General features: G+C 40.9%; 1 protein-coding gene across 4 annotated transcripts in view; it reads left to right on the forward strand.

Moving 5' to 3' along the window:
• The window catches only part of vldlr (very low density lipoprotein receptor), a 232,424-nt gene that overhangs the window by 147,661 nt on the left and 68,397 nt on the right, over positions 1 to 16,366 (forward strand). For all 4 annotated transcript variants that reach the window (XM_065290193.2, XM_065290194.2, XM_065290195.2 and 1 more), the window contains one exon: positions 348 to 470. In XM_065290193.2, coding sequence (XP_065146265.1) covers positions 348 to 470 — 123 coding nt within the window. The remainder of the gene's footprint in view (positions 1 to 347; positions 471 to 16,366) is intronic.

A 16,366-nucleotide genomic window follows, 5' to 3' on the forward strand; every position in this document is an offset into this window, starting at 1 on the left:
GCAAGGTCTCCCCCTCCCTCTCTGCAGTGCGCGTGATACTCTTGCCTGCTCGCTCTAGATTCCGGGATGTCTGTGACAGGCTTGCTTTATTATCATTAATGCAGTAGACAAACATGATCTAAGCAATATATGCAATATATTTTTTCAGGATTTATTAATCATTGTTAATGGTATTGATACAGTACCAGTACAATTGTTGATTGTGTTAGTTTTTTGTAAATTAGTTAATGATGCAACTTTTGATTTTAAGAATGTTTTAGTACATGTTATCATGTTACTTATTGTAAAGAGTTACCTTTTGTATTGATTTCTGGACTGAAACTGATCTTTTCTGTATATTTGTTCAGTAACCCAGTGTAACGGCCCTGACATGTTCAAATGTCGAAGTGGAGAATGCATTGAGATGAATAAAGTGTGTAATAAGGCCCGTGACTGCCCTGACTGGAGTGATGAACCCATCAAAGAGTGCAGTAAGTACAGCTGTTTTTCTAAAAAAAATTATATTTTAAGTGCTTGTAAAATAGGTGTGTATTAACCATATCTTCAGAAATGCCTGGATGAAATTATTTATAGGTGACGCTGTGTACACTAGTGGTTAAATGTTTTTTTTGTTTTTATTAACTTTTAGTGTGAAACTTGGCTTGCCAACTTTGGCAGATGTTGCATGTGGTAATTTGTTTTACAGAGACCAGCAATAATATATGGTCATTTTGACATACATTTTCCAAGACTGGAAAACCTTGATTTTATAATTCAATGCTAAAATAATGACAATTTTCTATTAACTTCTTCCACCCTGAAGCTATTTTGGGGATTTTCGCCTGGATTTGGCCTACCCAATTTCAAAAGCTTCCCATACCCACATGCAGAGGTTTACATACAAAAGTTTGGTATCATTGTTACGGTCCGTCACCTTAATTATCTAGGGGTTAAGGACACGCAACATAAAAGGACAACAAAAGTAATCCAAATTAATCGTTTATTAAATTATACTCACAACAAAGTCAAACAAAAACGAGACGGGAAGTCCTAAAACATAAAACCAAAACGGAACAAAGCCTAAATAAGCAAACCCGGACTCCCCGCTCCAAACTAACATAACAAACAGAAACTGAACAAGGAAGACATGTGGCCGTGCCAACGGCCTGCGGCTAGCGGAGACCAACAGATCCGCCTCCTCCACCTTTATAGCCTCGTATACCCAGCCCAGCCAATAAGGAACTAAGGAGAACAAATGAAAAAAGAATTAATCACAAGAATTATTTAAAACTCTGGGCGGAGTGACACACACACACATAACACCCCCACCCCCAGATGGTGAATGGTGAGCCCAAAAAAAAACTCCACCATTCACCATGTAACAGCACGCGACAACGCATCTGCCAATACATTATTTTTACCGGCAACATGTTTTATCTCCAAATAAAATGCCTGGACAAACAAAGCCCACCTCATTAGTCGCTGATTGGAATTGCACATTTGATGGATAAAAGTAAGAGGATTGTGGTCTGTATAGACAGTAACCGGACGTGAGGAGGAACCAATGTAAACCTCAAAATTATTAAGTGCCAAAATTAGCGCAAGCGCCTCCTTCTCGATCGTTGAATACGACTTTTGGTACTTGTGAAACTTTTTAGAAAAAAAACAAACAGGATGCTCGACACCATCAGGCCCATCCTGCAACAAAACTGCACCTGCCCCTGCATCACTAGCATCAATTGCTAGTCTAAAAGCATGATCGTACCTAGGTGCCACTAGGACAGGTGCGTGCATCAGGAGGGTTTTGAGAGACTCAAAGGCATACTGGCACTCTGGTGTCCACTTGAACACCAATTTAGGACTCAGCAGGTCCGTAAGTGGGGTTGCCACTGAAGAGAAATTTACACAAAAACTGCGGTAGTATCCCGCCATTCCCAAGAACCGTTGCAGTTCACGGCGAGTAGAAGGAACTGGGAATGACATGATTGCTTCAATCTTGGCATTTACTGGCTTTACCACGCCACCACCTACAATTTTCCCCAGATAAACTACTGTCGCTTTGGCAAAATCACACTTAGCCAGATTAACTGTTAGGTTTGCTTCAGCTAACCTTTGAAAGACCTGTGTTAACTGATTAATGTGTTCGTCCCACGTTGCGGAATGGACTACTATATCATCCAGATACGCCTCGCAGCCCGGCACCCCCCCAAGACACGGTTAACTAACCGCTGAAACGTAGCTGGTGCATTCCGAACCCCAAATGGCATGACCGTGTACTGTAAAAATGCATCAGGAGTAACGAACGCAGCAATTTCCTTGGCACGCGAAGTTAAAGGCACCTGCCAATAGCCTTTGAGAAGATCTAATTTTGTCACAAAAGCTGCTGACCCCACACTGTCAACACAGTCCTCCATACGTGGAAGAGGATGACAATCAGGCTTAGTGACTTTGTTAACCTTCCTAAAGTCTGTACAAAAACGGTCAGATCCATCAGATTTAATAGCAAGAAGGCAGGGCGAGCTCCAGGAACTATTACTACGTTCTGCTATACCATGCAGTAGCATGTAATCAACCTGATTTTGGAGACGTTGACGTTTTTCAGGGTTAACACGATATGGGTGCTGTTTAATCGGTGCACTGTCCCCAACATCAATGTCATGCTGCAGTACGTGTGTTTGGGATGGCACATCTGAAAACAATGAAACATAGCAATTAATTAAATTTACTATGTCCATACGCTGTGAACTAGGGAGATGCAACAAACAAGTGTTAAGATTAGAAAGCATCTCGGAATTTTTCAATCGCCCCTGAGCTGCAGCCAGAAATGAGTCTTCAATACCGTCACCCATTTCAGGATCAGATATTGACTTGCACTCCTCTGTATCGGTTTCAGCTTTCGATGTCACTGCAGAATGATCAGTTACCTGTAAAACACTAGACAGAGGTAAACAGACAGCTTGAGGACATTTGGCACCGGACAAAGGCAGAACTGTAGCTGATTCTCTAGAAGTAGATTTGTCAGACTGCTCACGATCATAATATGGTTTAATCATATTAACATGGCACAGTCTACTACGACGGGCATGGCCAGGAGTAGCTACAATATAATCCCTGTCACTGACCTTTTTTTCTATAACATAAGGGCCACTGTAACGTGCCTGAAGGCTGGAACCAGGGATGGGCAAAAACACCAATACCTTATCCCCTGGTTTAAATTGTCTAGCCTTAGCTTTTGTGTCAAACCACTTTTTCATTTTAGATTGAGCACCAATCAGGTTCTTTGTAGCCAACTCACAAGCCCTATGTAACTTGTAACGAAACGAGCTAACGTAATCAAGCAGATTTTTTGATTTTGTGTCCTTCAACCAATTCTCATGCAGTAACTTTAAGGGGCCCCGTACACTATGAGCAAACACCAAGTCTGCCGGGCTAAACCCAGTAGACTCCTGTTCGACTTCCCGAGCTGCAAACAACAATAAATGTACACCATCATCCCACTCCTTCTCAAATTCAAGGCAATAGGCACGGAGCATTGCTTTAAGCGTCTGGTGGAATCTCTCCAGTGCCCCCTGACTTTCCGGATGATAAGCGCTTGAAAAGGAGTGTGTGATGTTCAGCTGCTCAGTCACCTGTGCAAAAACCCGGGACATAAAATTTGTACCCTGGTCCGTTTGAATTACCTTAGGAAGTCCAAATAAGGAGAAAAACTTAACGAGTGCTTTTACCACTACGGGCGCCGTGATTTTACGCATGGGTATTGCTTCAGGAAAGCGGGTTGAAGCACACATAATAGTCAATAAGAACTGGTTACCAGACTTTGTGCGTGGTAATGGACCCACACAGTCGACTATAACATGATCAAACGGTGCCTTTACCGCCGGAATAGGATATAAAGGGTATGGAGGGATTGGTGGGTTTGACTTTCCAGAAATTTGACATGTGTGACATGTTTTACAATATGACCTCACATCCTGTTTTAACCCTGGCCAAAAAAATTGACGTAAGATTCGATTGTACGTTTTATTAACGCCTAAGTGCCCAGCTAATGGATTGTCATGTGCCATCTTAAGTATCTCACCACGAAACTTACTTGGCACAACAATCTGTGTGACAATGCTCCAGTCATCTTGTGTAGAAGCGTGTGGTGGCATCCACTTACGTAGCAGTATATCGTTTTTCAGAAAATAGCCAGAAGCAATATCTAATAGTTCATCTTCAGAAACAACTAGCTCAAATAAAGCAGTAAGTGATTGATCACCTCTTTGTTCAGAAATTAGCTTTTCCCTAGACAGGTTCTCCACACCAGCACTCTCAATCGGCTTCTTAGGCAGTAACACCACATGGACAGACTTGTGAGTAGCACCTTCTTGTGAATCTGTGGGATCATAAACCGTAGTTAAAGGGTCATGTGCAATCGATGGATGATGCTCGATAGCCCCACTTTTAGGAGACAACTTAATCTCCATATCAGAATTCATCATGAAGCTACCCTCTACACCATCTTTTTCTTGAGCATTAACTTTGGCCATCGCACGCGTAACGGCACACACAGGAAACACCGTTGGATATTTTTTTTGAAATTCATCAGGAACTTCAGAGACAAGGGGCACAGTAGTAACCTCAGGATTCACTAGAATTTTACCCCCAGCTAAATCATTTCCTAAGAGAAAATCAACCCCTTTTATAGGAAAAGCAGCGCATATGGCTACTGCAACTGGACCAGACACAAGGTCAGAATTGAGCTGAACAGAGTGCACGGGCAAATTAACAAACTTCATTCCAAAACCCTGCACCAGCTCGTTACAATTTAAGGAGGTTCCATTGGAGAAAGGCAACACATTTTGTAAAATAATTGACCTAGAAGCAGCAGTGTCCCGAAGAATCGTGACCGGAACCTTTTCATCACCACCAGGCAATGAGACTGTACCCTTCATAATGAAAGGAGAGTAAATGTCCAAGTCCACACATTCGGAATGTAAAGTGTCTGACCCTAAAGGGGTCTTAACTAACGCCACAGCTTTTGATTTCTTTTTATTCAGTAAAAAACAGCTGTTAATTAAATGGCCACGTTTTTTACAGTAAGCGCACATATAGGCCTTACCTTAGACATACTGTCTCTAAAATTAGCATGTCCACCTAAATTTACATATGCGACAGAGCTGCTGTGCGGCAAGGATAAAGGGGGCTTTTCAAAGCTCTCTTTGTGAATTAGAACATACTCGTCCGCCAATACTGCAGCCGCAGACACATTGGTGACTTTTTGTTTATTAAGGTATGTTGCAATTTTGTCTGGTAGACAATTTTTAAATTCCTCCATAAGCACTACATCACGAAGCTGCTCAAAATCCTTTACATCTTGTGCAGAACACCAACGATCAAAAAGCGCTATTTTCTCCCGGCCAAACTCAACATAACTTTGGCCGTCGTTTTTTTTATAGCGCCGAAATTTCTGCCTATAAGCCTCAGGAACTAATTCATAAGACCTTAGGACTGCAGATTTCACCTGATTATCATTTAAGCTTGCCTCAGGTGAAAGAGAAGCATATGCCTCCTGGGCTTTACCCGTAAAAACACACTGCAGAAGAAGAGGCCAAATGTCTGCTGGCCATTTTAAGGTCGTTGCCACTCGTTCAAATAGCACAAAATATTTATCCACATCCCTTTCAGAAAAAGGTGGAATCAAGCGAATGCACTTATTAACATCAAAATCTGTTTCTGCCATAACATCACTACTCAATTGTCTCGTTCTTGAACGAAACGATTCACGTCTCCCTGTCTCTTCTATTTCAAATTTTCGTAGCTCAAAATCATGCTGGAGCTCTTTTTCTTTAAGGTCTGAACGCCGCATTTCCAGTTCTAGCTCTAACTTACGCACCTCTAACTCTGGACGAGCAGAAACCGAGCTAACGGGAGGAAGGATTTTCTTTTCAGCTAGAGCATTATGCAACTGATGCCTAATAGCGTGTTTTTTCCCTTGCTTAGAGACAGTAATTTTAAAATGAGACGCAATAGAGAACAGATTATTCTTAGTGCATAATTCAAATTTCTCAATGCTCGGATGAGCCACAAAATCCTCCAAATCAAAATCCATAATTAGACCGACGAACTCGCTATCAAAACTCCAGCAAATAGAAGCCAAAAATCACGTCAATGCCTAACAGTACCATAAACAAATTACGCCTGCTTTATTCATTCACAAAATAGGAAATGCACTGTAAAGTGATAACTCACGAGAAAAAAAATGCACAGCACTAATCAGGAGCAAACCAATGTATCCCACTTACTGTGTCTACCTGCCAAAAGCTCACCTATCTATCAATAATCCTAGTCTTCACGCAGGCTCGCGGCGGGTTTTTATGCACTGAAAACCAGTAGGTTTGTGAGGCTATCTACAATAGACAACCACCCAAGATCCTACGGACGTGCTCCCGAGATAACCGCTTTCGCAGTTAACACCAACCGCTTGCCCGCGACACTATAAAAAAAATAAACAGATGAAACCCAAGGGGTAACATCTCTTCAACCTAACAAGGGAAACAAAGGCCGCTACCATAAAAATGCTGTGCATCCAACAAACATTTCACTTACCTGCATTTCACAAATGAATAGGCGACCAAAGCACGTCCAAAAATAGAAAAACACGTGAAAAAACCCAATGCGAAACAACCGTGACCAAAACTTCACATACTTCCGCCTGTAATACGTCACCAAGTTAAACAGGGGATTCCCTGGAAAACCCCTCTCGGCAATTACGTTAATATCCTTGCGGCCTTTTAGAAACGAAAAAACACACAAGAACGAAAGTAGCAAAATTGATACAGAAATACATTTAACTCATTGAAGAGAAAAAACCTCTTCAACTATGAACGGATGAAATTATTTAATACGATAGTTGCAAACGAGTCAGCTCGTAAATAAACCGCCCATTTATGTTACGGTCCGTCACCTTAATTATCTAGGGGTTAAGGACACGCAACATAAAAGGACAACAAAAGTAATCCAAATTAATCGTTTATTAAATTATACTCACAACAAAGTCAAACAAAAACGAGACGGGAAGTCCTAAAACATAAAACCAAAACGGAACAAAGCCTAAATAAGCAAACCCGGACTCCCCGCTCCAAACTAACATAACAAACAGAAACTGAACAAGGAAGACATGTGGCCGTGCCAACGGCCTGCGGCTAGCGGAGACCAACAGATCCGCCTCCTCCACCTTTATAGCCTCGTATACCCATGACGCAAATCACGAAATTAACCATAATTTAATTTCAACTTTTATTCGGCTTCGACGAGCCCCCATTTATGTTACGGTCCGTCACCTTAATTATCTAGGGGTTAAGGACACGCAACATAAAAGGACAACAAAAGTAATCCAAATTAATCGTTTATTAAATTATACTCACAACAAAGTCAAACAAAAACGAGACGGGAAGTCCTAAAACATAAAACCAAAACGGAACAAAGCCTAAATAAGCAAACCCGGACTCCCCGCTCCAAACTAACATAACAAACAGAAACTGAACAAGGAAGACATGTGGCCGTGCCAACGGCCTGCGGCTAGCGGAGACCAACAGATCCGCCTCCTCCACCTTTATAGCCTCGTATACCCAGCCCAGCCAATAAGGAACTAAGGAGAACAAATGAAAAAAGAATTAATCACAAGAATTATTTAAAACTCTGGGCGGAGTGACACACACACACACAACAATCATTTTACAGGAAACCCTTTGAAATTACAAAAAACACTGTTGAAAGTGCTAAACATGGTTGTATGTGATGTCAGGCTTCTAATAAACACAAAAATAAATAGGCGCTTTTTGATGTTTTTTTTTTCTAAAGTTTTTATTTGAAAGTATATAACTCTGGCCCTGGGTATCTCAGCTCCCTGCAGACAGTTTTGTTTGATTCCAGCAATAGGCAGGTTACAGAGGAAAAAGGAATTTTTTCTCTATCATAATCTATGCAAAAGTTATTTTACTCCAACTGAAGGGAGGAATAATACCCTTTTTGTATACAATTTCTGCCTAAAAACATTTGAAGTGTCCCCATAACCACATACAGTGGAATAAATGCAATTTCTTTATATCATTTTAAAGAAAACCCTTTGAAGTTACATAAAAAGCTGTTGTTTGTGACAAATATTGTTATTTATGTTGTTTTTCATATGATGAAACACCAAATTTTATTTTTTTATGTTGTAAATACTGTCTTTGATAGTGTATAACTCTGGCTCTGTGTGCTCTAGCAGACTGCAGACAGTTCTGGTTGTTAGCAGCAGCAGACAATAAACACCCCAAAAAAGAATGAACTCTTTAGCATGTAGCATTCAAAAGTTATTCTCATTTTACTGAATGGTGTGAAAATAAATTTTTCATATAAATATTAATTTTTTGTTTTGCAAATATAATAAATAGCAAGGGACTAATTATGCACACAACCAAAAAAAATGCTGTGAATGGACTCATTTTTTAGAGTAGGACCTAAATAAAAGATGGTGTATCATTTGTGGCTATATGTGCTATCTGAGGCAGCTCACACTCAAGTTTCACATGTGTTTAAAAAAGACCATTTTTTACCTTATTATTCATTCGATGATTGTTGCATATGTGTTGATAATAGAACAAAAGTAACGCTGCAGCCTTATTCCTGAGAGCTTTCATTTGATATAAGACTTGCCCATGTTTGTCATATTTGAAAAATATGAAATATGTGAATATTAAATTATATAAAAAAATATGGGGGGGGGGGGTGATAGTGTAAATTAAGTGTAAATAACTTTCATACAGTAAAAGATATGTCAAAAAGATGCATATCTGCAGAAAGTAGAGGCTCTAAGCTTTCAAACAGTATCTCATATGTGTTACTGGGGTCCATGACGGAGCATTAAAGATTAAAAGAAAAAAAATGTGCACCACCTGCATGCAGAGAGCACGCGCGCTGCCTGCACGACATCCAATCACTGCAGTCCCACGTTGGTTTGGATGTTGGGACCGTACCAGCAGTACAGCTCAGCAGTGGTGTAGTCTACTAGGAATTGTAAAGGATTTCCGTATACCCGCTAAAAATAGCGTGAGGATGCGTAACAGCATGGTTTTGTGACATTTCAAACTTTTAGTCATAGTGAAGCACTGACCATTAGCATACTGCACTTGCTACTTTAGCGGGTTGAAATGCATATACATATTAGGCTATATATTTGGTGAGTTTGACTTTCTGCCGAACTGCGCGATCCGATCGGCATATGAAATTACTATAGCGGCGCGAAAGTGACTGGGGAGCAGACTGGTGTGGCGCTACAAAAACCCACAGGCGAGTGACAGCAAAGTACCGCGAGAGCGATTCCAGTTATCACGTGGATAAATCCGCTTTGAATCGCTCTCGCAGTACTTTGACATCCCCAAGAGGTCTGCTTAGTGCAAATGAAGTGTAACCTGCAGTGAAGCTGCTCACGTGGCACTGTAAACAAACAGTCCATGTGGAGAAGTGAAGGAGTGGAGCAGTGCTGCAGAGTTAACAACGCACATGTGAGTAAACAACATTTAAATCATCACTCCAGTTTATTACTTTATCTCGAGGTAAGGCTCCAAATGCAATAAATATAAACAGATAATATCTATTGAAAGAGATTATATTAAGAGATATTTCTTTTCTCCTTCAATGCATGTGTTAGCCACGGATTGAAGATTGTAAAAAGTTTATTTAATTTTACTTAACAGTTGAGTAACTTTTGGCCCTGAGTTAGATGTTAATTAACACTAAACTAGTCTAAAAATCAGTCCAGTTTCCCCAGCTGTAAACCCATTTGCTGTTAAATTTTTTTTTTCTTATAATAAACTGACATGTTGATAACACATTCAGTTTATGTGTTTATGAGTACACTTTCAGAATGCTCTCAGTAGGGTTGTGCCGATAGACGATAGTATCGTGTATTGACGATCTTCAGACATATCGCCAATGGCAGGCTGTCATGGCGATAGTCAAGACGATAGTTGGCGAATGGTTATTATTATCATAGTTCAACCTTAACATGCACATTGCATTCTTTTCCTCACATGAGGGTTTGTGGGCTTCACTTTACGCGGAGAGCTTGTAAAGAGAAAATTCCTTCTTTTGCACGTCAATGCACTTAATGCACGCGTCTTGGGCTCCTTCAAGCATGTCATGCACGTCATGAGCAGCTGCGCTTCTCTGTCTCACGTGCATGCGCTCTTGCATCTGTCCGAAAACTAAACGTAAACTAAAGTAGTAATCCTTATGTATTTATTCAGTTTAATGTGTTTCATGCGAGCTGAGGCAAACTATCCCTTTTGTTTAAATTATATAACCCACTGCATATTGGCGCCTCTCTCACTCTCGCGGACGTGCAGAGAGCTGCGCTCTCTCCGAAGTCAGATCACTAGGTAGTGTGATATGCATTTCAAGGAGTTGAAGCAATACATCCCTCGTGTTTAAAATATGATTGTGTTTAAAACATGATCGCGTTTCGCTGGACTGATGTGTTTAAAAAGGCACCTCTGAAAGCACCACTGCTTGACATGTGCAGCCTTCTGCAACAGCACTAAACAAATGCATTGAATTGTTTGTTTGTGCGTGCACGTCTCTGTGTGCGGAGGTGCATGTTTTACATTAATTTGGTAATCATGTTAATTAATCAGGATTAAGATTTTTCCCATAATTGAGCAACCCTAGCTTTGACATTTCCTTGCACCAGAGAGGCTGTTAGCGCGCAGAGGGTTAAAACCAGCGAGTCTCGTTCCCTGGCACGCAGGACATTTTAGAGCGCCTGATGACGCGCTCGTATTAATAGCATCAGTTTTAAGAAGGTTGCGGTCATGACGGTGTTGCTCTTGTTCTATTTGTCCACCAATCAAGTGAATTGTCATAATAAGTAAAAAAGAAAAAAAAGTAAACTCTTGCCCCGCCCCCCGATACTATCGTGTATCGCCGATCTCACAGGCTGACGATAGGACGATCTCAAAATGGGGCATATCGCCCAACACTAGCTCTCAGTTACATGAAGATCCATACTGTATGCATCTGTGAGTGTGATGGTGCTTATGGGGTGTTGCGCTGGGACGAATAAGCATAAGCAGGGCTCAAAATTAACTTTTTTATTTGGTAGCACTGGTGCTCCCAACTTTAAAGAGTTAGGAGCACCAGCAAAAATGTAGGCGCATCCATCCAAAAATTAAAAGGCACCAAAACTACAATGTATATTTTAATTGATTTATTTTATTAAAAATAAAACGCCACCATGGCCAGCATTTAAAATTTGGTCTTCTATTTATTTTATTTAGTTTTTTGCTGCATAGATTCCAAAATGAATACCCAAATGCTGATGAAATAGTATAGCAATAATAATTTAACAATTACAGGTAAAATGATTAAGATTTCAATAGAAAATCTTACATTACAAAAGTGACCTTAATATAGAAGGCTAATATATATTGGTATTGATAACTGCATTTTCCAGGATGCTATTACTACTAAATAGGCAATGTTTTAAAAAATACAACAAAAACATACCATCAGCATTGTCGTGTTCCACATCAACATGGACCACAAGGAGGTTTGTTGGATGTCCATTCACCAGCGCATGCGCACATACACTGTCAAACACTCTGACAGATAGGTCGGTGTCTCCATCAATAATGAACACATTTGTCATGACACTACTTGTGTTTTTGGCACTTTCGCCATGTTTAAGCAAGGTCTGGCGCTTAAAATGTTTTGATTCCGCCACCAATGCCGTTTTACAGGATTTACAGTAAACACAGTTAGTTCCATCGAGCCATTCTCATAGCGGAGACACTCTCTCTGAAAGGTTTAACGTCAAGTCTTATCTTCCGGTGGTGGAGTCGCATTTGAATCCGGATCGTCGTCATTAATTACAGTAGTAACATTGGCTGTAGTCGGCTCGTTCTCGTCATGCTCGCGGTTCGTCTTTCACATTTTCGCGCTTCACTTACCAACGCAGCACGGCAACAAGGAATGACTGACGCTCATATTAGCCAATCTGCGGTCTTCATTAAAATCTGCGGACAAAATAGTCGCAATTTCAAGCCCTGATAAGGGTGAGAGGGAAAACAAAAATCTAGACTATACCACTGCAGCTAAGTCACTACATTGACATGGCAGAAGGACAGAATGCCCTTTTGTTCTGGGCACTCTTCCTTCACTCTTTCAAGTAGCCTTGGCAGTGCCTGCTTCTAGTGCTACAGTGGAGCGAGTTTTTAGCCATGGTGGCATCATGGCCAATTTGATATTTTGTAAATGCAATGCAGTATAGGGGCCTCCCTCCACCTGTCCACAGCACGCATTTTATTTCTGTGGTAACTAAGAGGACTTGACATGACTCGAAACTAAAATTGTAGGACTTTGGACTCGACTTGAGACTTGTTGGCTTTGACTTTTGACTCGACTTGGGACTTGCCTCATCTTTGACCCGACTTGACTCGGGACTCGAGGGCAAAGACTTACTTGTGACTTGCAAAACAATGACTTTGTCCCACCTCTGCTTATTAGACGTCACATGCCGATCGGTCTGCATGGCGCAGCAAGAAGCCACACGAGCGCTGAGCGTTGAGTCAAATTATAAGACGAGCGTAAGAATTAACCCAACACAAAAGTGAAAATGATAGCAATGACTCTTTAGATAAGATCTATAGACATGCACATCAGTGTTTTATTTGTCTGGAGAAAAGGACAATTTGATATCCAAAATGGTTTCCAACACAATACTTATATCATTATACTAAAATAAGTAGGGCCTACATGCACTGCTATCAAACGTGATGTGTTTTTGGTGTTTGTTGTAATCTGGAACTTGGTGTATTTCAAATGTGTTTGTTAAGTGTCTCCACATGGAAACGGAAAGCCCTCCCCCCACACAGTCCTGCAATGAGAACCAGAAAAAACGGTTTCTAACCATTTTATTTACATGTGAATAGTGAGAGCACACCCTCAGGAGCTGTAGCAGGGTTTTTGCGGGGTCTTTATAAGCTTAAGCCAGGACTAAGCCTTAGTTTAAATAAGAAATATAACTAGTTTTAACAAACATGCCTTACTAAAAACATTATTTGTCTGCATTTTGAGGCAAAACAAAGGGCATGGCCGTCCGGACCTCTGTAATTTTCTGACGCGTGTCTTATTTGACTCAATGCTCAGCGCTCGTTTGACGACTTGTGAGACAGTAGGCCTACAGTATGCTTTTGAATAGATCTCGCGGTAGTGTGATGTCACAGGCCAACGGGTTTGCGCTCCCCCCCCTATTAAGTAAGATAAAGTGTAAATTATTCCTAGATGACCAATAAAATCATACCAGGCAGACGGAGTTTCAAGATGGCGCCGGTGTTGCTGGCTGGCCGTCTATCTCTCTGGAATTCGTTCTGTTTGTCTGTACTTGTCCATTTGTTCTCCTTCATTAATCTAAATGTGGCTTACTACGGCACCAAATCACTTATATATGACCGCCAGTCATTACTCAATATCAAAACAACTATGGAGTTCGGCTATAACAACGACCTGTCGGCCGATGGCTTTGGCTATCTGCCACCGCCTTTTCTGGGATCTCTGCCGCTTTGCGTGCGCCGGGTTTCACCAGCACTTCCTTGGAGGAAGCGCCGCAGGAGGCGCGGAAAGCGGGGCGGAGCGGCCGTCAGGCTGAAGCTGGAATTGGCGTCTCGATCGGCTGGCTGGCCTTATTGGAATGCTCGGGTCCGGGAGAGAGACCACGGATTTTACGTTGCGCCACGTTCGTGTGAGACGCCGTATCAATGGATTCGTCATCTGGTCGGGACCTCACCAGTAAAACCACAGCGCCGTCGTGTCCCGTTTTTGCGGCGTGGTGGAGTGAATCAGTGTCACCTTCGCTCATTGGAACGAGCACCTTATCAAGCAGCACAACCGGTTAGTGACTCTGTACTTATTAAGATGCTTTTAGTTAATTCCAGATCGTTGGGAAATAAGACATTTCTTTTTAATGATATTATAACTACCGGCGATATTGACTTTTCATTCGTGACTGAGACCTGGCTTCCTGTTGGTGATATTAGCCCTTTTTCGGAACTCACCCCTACCAACTATAATTTCTTTAAAACCCCCCGCCGTTCCGGCCGGGGTGGAGGACTCGCAACTGTCTATAAAAACAGGTTTTGCTGCAGAGCATTAGAAACGGACTTTTATTCGTCGTTTGAGGTACAACTTCTATCATTAGATCAGGCAAACTCATTGATTATTGCGGTGATTTATCGTCCACCGAAAACGAACAAAAACTTTTTAAATGAGTTTTCGGACTTTTTAGGGGGTATTATCCCGAAATATGATCGACTTTTAATTGTTGGTGATTTTAATATTCACGTATGTTCTAACTCTGCAGCACTAACAAAGGATTTTTTGAGTCTTATTGAAGCCTGTGACTTTGTGCAATGGGTAAATCAGCCAACTCACGTACATGGACACACGCTCGATTTAGTTTTATCGCATGGCTTTCCTGTTTTAGATCTGCAAATTGGTGACTTAAGCTTTTCCGACCATATGCCAGTTACCTTTAATATTGATCTTCCCTGTTACACTAGTACATTTGTTAAACCCAGTAAATGGTCACGTGTGAACCTGTCCTCTTCATCAGCTGTCGAGGCCTTTTCTGCAGTCTTTTTGGATGCTGAGCAGGCATTTCCTATTGAACATCTAAATACAGTAGATATTGATGAACTACTGAGTTCATTTAATTCTCTATGTACTAATGCTCTGGATATTGTAGCGCCTTTGAGACTTAAATCTCAGAAACAGAATCCTGAACCTTGGCTGAATAGCAACACTCGCCAATTAAGACAACTTTGCAAAAGAGCGGAGCGAAGATGGAAAAAGGACAGGTTACAGGTTTCCTATGAAATTTTACGGGATTCTTTAAAGGCATACCAAAAAGCTGTTAAAACAGCTAAGGCTCAATTTTTTTCAAATTTTCTAACCAAAAACTCTAATAATCCAAAGTCCTTGTTTACTGTGCTAAACTTTTTAATCTTGTAAGAAATAACCATCTTACCGAATCTATTTCTACATGTGAGAATTTTTGTCAATTTTTTGTTGAGAAATTGGCAACAATCAGACAGTCCATAATGCCCTCGACTATTGATCTAGTAGACAATCCCTTGTCCACCAGGTTGTTAAATTCCTTTGACCCAATTTCCATTGCTTGTCTAACAGATATAGTCGCTAAGCTGAAGCCTACTGTCTCAACTCTTGATACTGTTCCCACATGGTTCTTTAAACAGATTTTTGAGAGTGTGGGGCATTGGATTTTATCTATCATAAAGCGAAGCCTTATTTCTGGTTCAGTTCCTGCCTTTTGTAAACATGCTTTGGTAAAACCCATATTAAAAAAGCCAAATGCGGACGTAACTGATTTCTCAAATTTTAGACCCATCTCAAATCTACCATTTATATCTAAGATCCTTGAGAAGACTGTGTCATTGCAATTACAGAGCTTCCTCGACGAGAACAGTATCATGGAGAAGTTTCAGTCGGGTTTTAGGTCCAACCATAGTACTGAATCTGCGTTATTGAGAGTTCTAAATTATATTTTGCTGTCTCTTGATTCCGGGTTATTTTAATTCTGTTGGATCTGAGTGCAGCATTCGACACGGTCGACCATAGAATTTTACTGTCCCGCCTTGAAAAGTCTGTGGGCATCCGGGGAAATGCTCTTAGTTGGTTTAAGTCTTATCTCACAAATAGAACTTTCTCAGTTGGTATTGGAGATTCTGTTTCGTCTGTAGCTTCTCTTACTTATGGCGTTCCTCAAGGATCAATCCTGGCTCCTACCTTGTTTGCATTGTATATGCTGCCGTTGGGATCAATTTTTAGGAAACATGGGGTTTCGTTCCATTTATATGCAGATGATACTCAAATTTATCTGCCTTTTAAGCGCAATGACAAAAAGGGTCTTGAAACCCTTTATGCATGCCTAAATGATATAAAATCCTGGATGTCCTTAAATTTTTTACATCTTAACTCAAGTAAAACTGAGGCTATTGTGTTCGGCCCCTCCTTTGTTGATGGGAAAAATACCATCAATGTGGCAGACATGTACTGTGATTTTAAACCTACGGTTAGGAGTCTTGGAGTGGTTCTGGATTCCTCCTTAAAACTAGAGAAACACATAAATATAGTGGTAAAATCATGTTTCTTTCACCTGAAGCTATTAACTAGAGTAAAGCACTTCCTTTCACCGATCGAGCTCGAAAAAGTTTTACATGCTTTCGTTCTATCCCGTCTTGATTACTGTAATTCCTTATATGTAGCTCTCCCCCAGTTTTCTATTAAAAGGCTACAAATAGTCCAAAATGCAGCTGCCAGATTCCTGACTGGGACGCGCATGCATGAA

Source organism: Paramisgurnus dabryanus, chromosome 10, assembly GCF_030506205.2.
Source record: "Paramisgurnus dabryanus chromosome 10, PD_genome_1.1, whole genome shotgun sequence".
Lineage (NCBI taxonomy): Eukaryota > Metazoa > Chordata > Actinopteri > Cypriniformes > Cobitidae > Paramisgurnus > Paramisgurnus dabryanus.